The sequence below is a fragment of the Mandrillus leucophaeus genome, unplaced genomic scaffold, assembly GCF_000951045.1.
Source record: "Mandrillus leucophaeus isolate KB7577 unplaced genomic scaffold, Mleu.le_1.0 Scaffold420, whole genome shotgun sequence".
NCBI lineage: Eukaryota > Metazoa > Chordata > Mammalia > Primates > Cercopithecidae > Mandrillus > Mandrillus leucophaeus.
The window spans coordinates 476,793-484,486 of NW_012104477.1; the positions used below are offsets into that span (position 1 = coordinate 476,793).

Sequence of the window (7,694 nt, forward strand, 5' to 3'; positions counted from 1 at the left end):
CCACTTTAAAATCAATATTGAGGTTTCCCATGGCCAAAATGAAACTGGTCGGACATATTTATAGGCTCCTCATGGGTCCACTAGTCCAGGAAGAGCTAAATAAGAACTTGCCAGTTCTCAAGGGGAAGGGGCCACAGTTGTTTTTACTAGAAACCAAGGCCAACATGTCACCATGCTGTGGATAAATGACAGGAGAGGACTTTTCATAAAACCAATTTGTGGGAGTGTTTTTATGAAGAGAGAGTCTGTCTCTAAGGACATTATTTTGCTTTATATCTGAGAATTCAATGGAATTTAGAGATAGCAGAACTCACTTATTCAGAATCAAGCTTCTAACTGCAGTAATGCCTCCAGTCATCGAAGGGAACATGATTTTCAGGGGAACATAATCTGAGAGATTAATAAGGAATCCTCCTTTTTGATACTATCAGGTAGAAAAGAAGCATAAAGAAGAGTTTTAGGATTGTGGACAGGAACTCCTTTTATTACAATGAAAATTTCAGGAAAAGTATTCAGTAAGAAAGATTTGGTGTAAGATAACAGGGAAAATGTGTTGGTAACATCAAGGAGACTGTAAACATTGTACTGTCAGACTAATGCTTTCCATGGGTGAAAACTGCAACTGTCAGGTTAGATAAACATCTATTCGAAGACCTTGAGGAACCGCTGAAACATTTCTGAGGCAGAAGGCTAAGAAAAATGCATATAATTGTCAAGAGTGGCAGGGCAGCCTTGCTCTCAAAGTCTCATCGAGGGCAGAGGCTCTTCCTCACCGCTCCGATCTGCTTCCCGACAGCTCCAGGGTTTCCTCAGGAAGCCGCTCTCCACCTTCATCCACCTCAGGCGTGTCCTGCAGAGCCCTCTGGAGAACCAGCTTCAGGTTCTGCCTATTTTGACGCTGCCTAAAGGAGCCCACGAAGAAGTAAATGATGGGGTTGGCACTACTGTTTAGAGAGGACAGGAAAACAGAAATTAGATGAACATGACAAAATAAGACTTGCCAATCCAGGTGGATCCTGGAAAACAGGGCCCACTGAATGCCAAAGGGCAGGCCACAGAGGAGGAAGACCAGCACTGTGAGCAGGATGGTCAGGTACAGCCTGGTCAACGGCATCTTCCGGGATCCACAGAGAATCCTCACCAGCAGGACCAGGCTGGACCCACAGAGAACCACACATAAAAAAATCAGCCACGCAATGGTAATGAAATCTGATGTTTCACACCAAACAGAATCAGCACCACTAAACAGGAAGTCACAGAACATCCACTCTAGGATGCTCCGCAGCAGGGACAGGACCCAGAGCAGGACACACACGACCGCTGACAGGTGTCTGGGGCGGCGGCAGCGGTACCACATGGGCCACAGGACGCACAGGCAGCGCTCAGTGCTGATGGCGCTCAGCATGCTCAGGCCTATAAAGTAGGGAAAGGTCATCACAGGATTGAGGATTTTGGAGACGGGATGGCGGATACTGATGAGGCGTAACGGCGAACGTACAATGTGGCCGCTGAGGAAGAGGAAGTCGGCCGCAGCCAGGTTGAGGATGTAGGTGGAGACAGCGTTCCTGCGCATGCGGAAGCCCAGGAGCCAGAGCACAACCGCGTTTCCTGTCAGCCCCACGAGGGAAATGATGCACGTCAGTACCGTGAGGCTCAGGGTCTGCTTGTAGCAAGGAGTCTCCTCACGTCCATTGATTGGTGTCTGTGATGTACCCAGGGCTGGGATGGTTGGATCCATGCTCAGAAACCCTAGTCTGGTGCCCCTGGGAACACAAACCAGATGTGATCACCAGCTGTATGATCTCTGATTCTCCCCACCACCCTGCCATGTGGTATTTTTCCTGTCCTCATTTAAAGAGGAGAGATCAGAGACTCGCAGAGAATAAGTCACTTATCAAAAGGTGGGGATCCTCAAATCCAGTTTGAAATCCAGTTCTTGTTGACTCTGAAGCCTGACCTCTCTCTACTGCCACACAAGTTCTGTACTGACATGGGAATAACATTAGGATCAAAACACCCCCAACTCATCCAGCCAGGGCTGTGGACCCGATCATTACTGTATCCTGGGCCTGACATTTTCTCTCGGGTGGAGGAATTCAGATACACAGAGAGGTGGTTGTGACACCCTCATGACCAGTACTGCTCATCCAGGGACAGGAAAGAAGACCATGCATTATGAATCAGAGGAAAATGTGGCCTTCACTATGATAAGTGTGAAAATGGCTGGGCCTGGTGGGTGAGAAATAACTCAGTGTGTCAGTCATTGCAGACAGGACCACATTTTACATTTTTTACTCCCAGTGCCTATTCCATGACCAGCATACTGTGCTCTTCATAAACATTCGTTCAATGAAGGGATGCATGCATGGGCAGCTAATGGTAATGGTAGATTTGGATGAAATGGAAAATAAAAGTGAAAGCACAATGTAAGGCATTAAAACACACATGTATAATTAGATGAAGGAAATTTCATTTATCAGAATTCTGTTTTTGGACAGCTCTATCTGTATTGAGAAGAATTATTGATGAGTGCCCAGAACCTGAAACTGACCACTGATGTAGCTTTGCTGAACACCTAGAAGCATTTTGTACACAATGTTTTTGGTAGGGTGTGTGTCTGAGCTGAACTGCTCAGCAATAGAGCAGAGGAAAGAGTAAGTGAGGGTGAAGTCTGAGTGCCACTGAAGCAGGTAATTGAAGTGTGGGAATATCTATGAGGCACTACTAAGTGTTCTACTGGGTATGCACAATGTAAACCTATTTCATTCTCTCCTTCGGGAGATCTTTGGTAGCTTTTCTTTGTTGATGCAAACATTTATATGAGAGGAGTCCATGAGTGGAAATAGGAGAAGTGTAGGGCTTGGCTTGTAAAGAGACATATTGATGCAAATTTCAACTGGAGAATGAGGATTAGGTCTAATCTGGGAGAATAACAGCAGCTGATTGACAGTTTATTAGGTATTGCTTCTTTTAATCATCTGAAGAGCCTAAGAGGTAAAAATTAGCATTATTCCTCTACTGCAGATAATGCAATTAGAGTACAAAGAGAGGGAATTATTTGTCCTGGGAGTTATATATTATGTAGTATGAATGTGAGCCCAGCAGGGCTGACTCACAATCCAGTTTTTTTTTTTTTTTTTTTTTTGAGACGGAGTCTGGCTCTGTAGTCCAGGCTGGAGCGCAGTAGCGCGTTCTCAGCTCACTGTAAGCTCCGCCTCCTGGGTTCAGTCATTCTCCTGCCTCAGCCTCCCGAGTAGCTGGGACTAGAGGCAGCCGCCACCACGCCCAGCTAATTTTTTGTATTTTTAGTGGAGATGGGGTTTCACTGTGTTAGCCAGGATGGTCTCGATCTCCTGACCTCGTGATCTGCCCTTCTTGGCCTCCCAAAGTGCTGGGATTACAGGCCTGAGCCACCGTGCCCGGCTACGATCCAGTTTTTTACCAGCCCTTTGGACCCAGCATCACTATGTGTCAATTATACATGTTAGACGGGGTAAAGTAGAGGAGTGATTCTCAAGTTAAATCCAAGTTAGCAGTCAAAATTGTGGTCTGAAAAAAAAAAAACTAACCTAAACAAACTCCAGGTAGAGAATGAGAAGCAAATGAAATAGGGAACAAAATGGAGGTCAGTGAACACCATTTAGGAACAAATTCAGTTTTTTTTTTTTTCTTTGCCTATCAGAGGCCACATTTGTTCTGGAATCCTGAGAATGCACACGGGCAGGAGCTCTCCAGGTGGAAAGAAGACGCAGCCTCCTCTGGGAGTACAGATGAGCATCAGGAGTGAGTGCGTCCATCATGAGCTCTCTTAAAGAGACAAGATGCCACAGCTCTGATTGGCTGAGAAAGGAAATGGGAGGAAAAGGAGAACCTCTGTTACCCACACTCAGGGCACTAAGCTGTTTGTCTATCTATAGTTATGGTACGATATGTTTGTCTTGCTCATGAAACCCAAAGCTCGATAAGGAGTAAGTCATGCCTGTCTTTTTCACTGTGGTATCACCAACATTTAGCATGTGTTCCTTAAAGACCATCTATGGTATTATTCCTCATATAACATGAGATGAAGCCAAGACCTAGAGAATTAAAGGGTTTTCCTGAGTTCACAACATGAAGAGCAGGTCCAATACCAGCCCCTGGTCCCTGGAGCCCTGCATGAGACCAGTTCTGTTCTCTGCCCCTTCATTTATTATTTCTGAGGAGTTCCTGAAAAATACTGATATGAGCACAGAATCAGAGACAGTCAGGGACTGAAGAGACTGCTAGGTTGCCCCAACATTCATTTTCCTCTGTGGTCATGTAACAATTCTGAGAATGCACAAGCAGCACAAGGACCCACATTCCAGTTTTCCTTGGTGCTGGATGACATTGCATGACCAGGTGCTGTTAAGTGGAAGAATCACAAAAGTGATAGAACCAAGTCCAGCTCATGGGATTAATAGAAGGAGCAAAGCCTCATCCTTTTCCATAAGACTGGAATGCTGATGTTGCTGGGAACCAGGTAGGATCACAAGGATGAGGGCAACTCTCTAGGAACTGGAAGCAGCAATTTTTGGAATTCTGGTGTATGATGTGTTGGAGCTTCTAGCTCAGATCTCAAAGAGTGTCATTTTTGTGTATTCAGTATTCATGGGGGATTGTTTCCAGAACCCCAGCACAAACAAAAATCTGCAGATGCTCAATTTCCTTATATGTGGTATTTGTATATAGTCTATGCACTTTCTCCCAGATACATTAAATCATTTAAAATTACTTAGAATAACTGACAAAATGCAAATGCTATGTAAATTCTTGTTACATTGTAGTTTTTCAGAAATAATGACAAGGAAAAACAAGTTTGTACCTGTTCAGTACATACACAATTCCGCCACACCTTTATTTTTGGAAAAGTTTCCTCCTGTGGTTTGTTGAATCTGTAGATTCAGAACTTAGTGACCCAGAGGCTCAACTATACTTTCTTGTTTAATATATTTCTACTTCGTGTCTTTATTAGAACAGCCAAACTTATATTCTAAACAAAATAAATATGTTCTCTTTTTAAAATTACTTTTTATTTTCTATGCATTTTTGACAAATGCAAACTTTTCTGCATAAAAGTGACAGTAGAGAAAGACATGCCAAACATTAAAGTAGTCTGATAGAGCTGAAATGAGACAGGAATCAATCAAATAAAGAAAGTCCCAGGAATTAGGAGGACACAAGAAGGTGAGAAGGATAGTCTCATTTGCCATGAGGATTTGCTTTCCATTCTTCTTTATCCTGTTTGACATCCCAAGAGAGTGGCTTCTATGTACCACATCAGTGGATTCTTATTATTTCTGGTTTCTGGTGGAATTGAGACACTGGGAGACACCGACAGGAGACTGGAAGACAGCAGGAGAGCACCTTGGGATTTCCATCTCCTGGCTCTCTGACTGTGTATTAGTTCCTTATTGCATTGCTAAAAAGAAATACCTGAGACTGGGAAATTTGTGAAGAAAATGGGTTTAACTGGCTCATAGCTCTACAGACTGTACAAGAAGCATAGCAGCTTCTGCTTCAGGGGAGGCCTCAGGAAGCTTCCAATCATGGTGAAAAGCAAAGGGGGAGCGAGGCATCTCGCATAGTGAGAGTAGGAGCAAGAGAGAGAGGGAGGAGTTGCTACACGCTTTTAAGCATCTAGATTTCATGAGAACTCATCAGTGTCACAACAACAATACCAAAAGGGGATGGTGTTAAAACATTCATGCAAAACCATCTCCATGATCTAATAAACATCTCCCACCAGGCCCTCCCTCCAACATTGGGAATTACAGTCAACATCAGATTTTGGTGGGAACATAGATCCAAACTATATCAGCCTGTGTAGCTGTGTGTTAGCCATGAAGGGCTTCTCTACTTGCCTGCTCCTGCTCTCCCACCCTTATGGCTACAGCTATGGCTATTGCGACAATGGTAACTGCTCCTTCCCTGTCCCTTTCAGCCTAAGCGAGGAAGTAGTGCTCCCCTATGTATTGCTGCTTAGGGTGCTAACCCATGCATTGTCTCTTTCCCTTAACCCTGTGCATCTTTGTAAATACTTTCCTCATGAAACACTCCTTAATTTTTGGACCATCTATATCTTCCTTAGATCTTTCCAGATAGGCAAAGAAGAATAAATTTGAAAGGTAAGTAAAACAACAAAACTGGCTCTATAACAGTTCAACTCTGGGAAGAAGTGCCTGCATGTCCCCTTGCTTGTTAAAAGAATGTAAGAGGCAGCATTCTCTCCAGGAGAGCAGATTGAATGATTGGGATGAAGGAGGTGATATGGGGATAAATCAGAAGGGGGACCCCATTTGGAACTCACACAATTTGGACTGGCAGCACTGAGTTTCCAAAAGGAAGCTTCATGTCTCCTGTCTTATCCTGAAACAAGCTCATGACCTCCTGCATGTAGCACCAAGGTGGAAGCACAGGGACATGATCTTATAGCAAAAACCATAACTGACTATGGAAGAAGACAGTTCTTGGTACTTACCCTTATTGTTCCTTCTTTGTCCAGAGGTGAAGACTCCTCTTGTGCTAAAGGTAGAGAGCCTTTCTGGGATTCAGTAACTTCAGAGGACTTTTCTGTGTTGCTTAATTCAGGAGATGCCTACAGGAGCTGAAATGAAAGCTGGTTAGCAATACAGGCTTATGAAGATGCTGGACAGTCTTGTTAATTCCTGTATAAGGACTATGGACAAATCAGAGGCCAGAGGTATTTGAGGCACAAATCCTAACTGAGATGATTCTTGGCCTCTGTCCCATATCCAGTACCTATCAGCCTCTCCCATGAGATCCCATCTTGTTCAATTTCCTGTAAGTAATTGCTGTCTTGATTTTAAAAAACAATTATGGGCCTAGGTATCACATTAAGCAATGTGAACTACCATTGTGAGGCTTTATATCCAAATGAAAAAGCAGATCATAGGGTCATTCAAGGCTGACAATGGCCTGACACCATGTTTTGATGTTTTCTTTATTATAGTGGTGATATATTCATGTGTATACTTCCTTTCCAAATGCTAGAAAAGTGTATGCAAGGTGAAAATCTAGAGTCCCATTGTCCAGAAGCTACCACTTGCTACACTTTTCATTCTTCTTTTATTATTATCAACTCTGAACAGTGAACTTTTTAAGTTTGGTGAAATTAAATCATTTATTATTATTAGTTTTATTTCAACGGGTTTTGGGGTAACAGGTGGTGTTTGCTTACATGGGTAAGTTCTTTAGTGGTAATTTCTGAGATTTTGGTGCACTCATCACCTAAGCAGTGTACACTATACCTAATGGGTAGTCTTTATCCCTTACCCCTCTTCCATCCTTCCCTGACAAGTCCCCAAAGTTCATTATATTATTCTATGCCTTTTCATCCTCACAGCTTAGCCCCCACTTGTAAGTGAGAACATATGATGTTTGGTTTTCCGTTCCTGAGTTACCCCACTTAGAATAAGGGTCTCCAATTCCATCTAGATTGCTGTGAATACCATTATTTTATTCCTTTTTATGGCTGAGTAGTATTCCATGGTATATAAATATATATATTTATACATATTTAATGGGATTGCTGGATCACATGGTCGATCTACTTTTAGTTCTTTACTAAATTTCCACACTGGTTTCCATAGTGGTTGTGCTAGTTTACATTCCCACCAGCAGTGTAAAAGTGTTCCATTATCACCACATACCCG

General features: G+C 43.2%; 1 protein-coding gene across 1 annotated transcript; it reads right to left on the reverse strand.

Moving 5' to 3' along the window:
• Window positions 1-463: 463 nt before the first annotated feature.
• Window positions 464-6,646, reverse strand: LOC105548753 (mas-related G-protein coupled receptor member X3). Its single transcript, XM_011992935.1, has 2 exons — window positions 6,500-6,646; window positions 464-1,763 (listed from the first exon to the last, which is right to left on the reverse strand). Exon 2 carries the CDS (start codon window positions 1,736-1,738, stop codon window positions 770-772), a length of 969 nt encoding a protein of 322 aa, XP_011848325.1. The 5' UTR covers window positions 1,739-1,763; window positions 6,500-6,646; the 3' UTR covers window positions 464-769.
• Window positions 6,647-7,694: the final 1,048 nt, after the last annotated feature.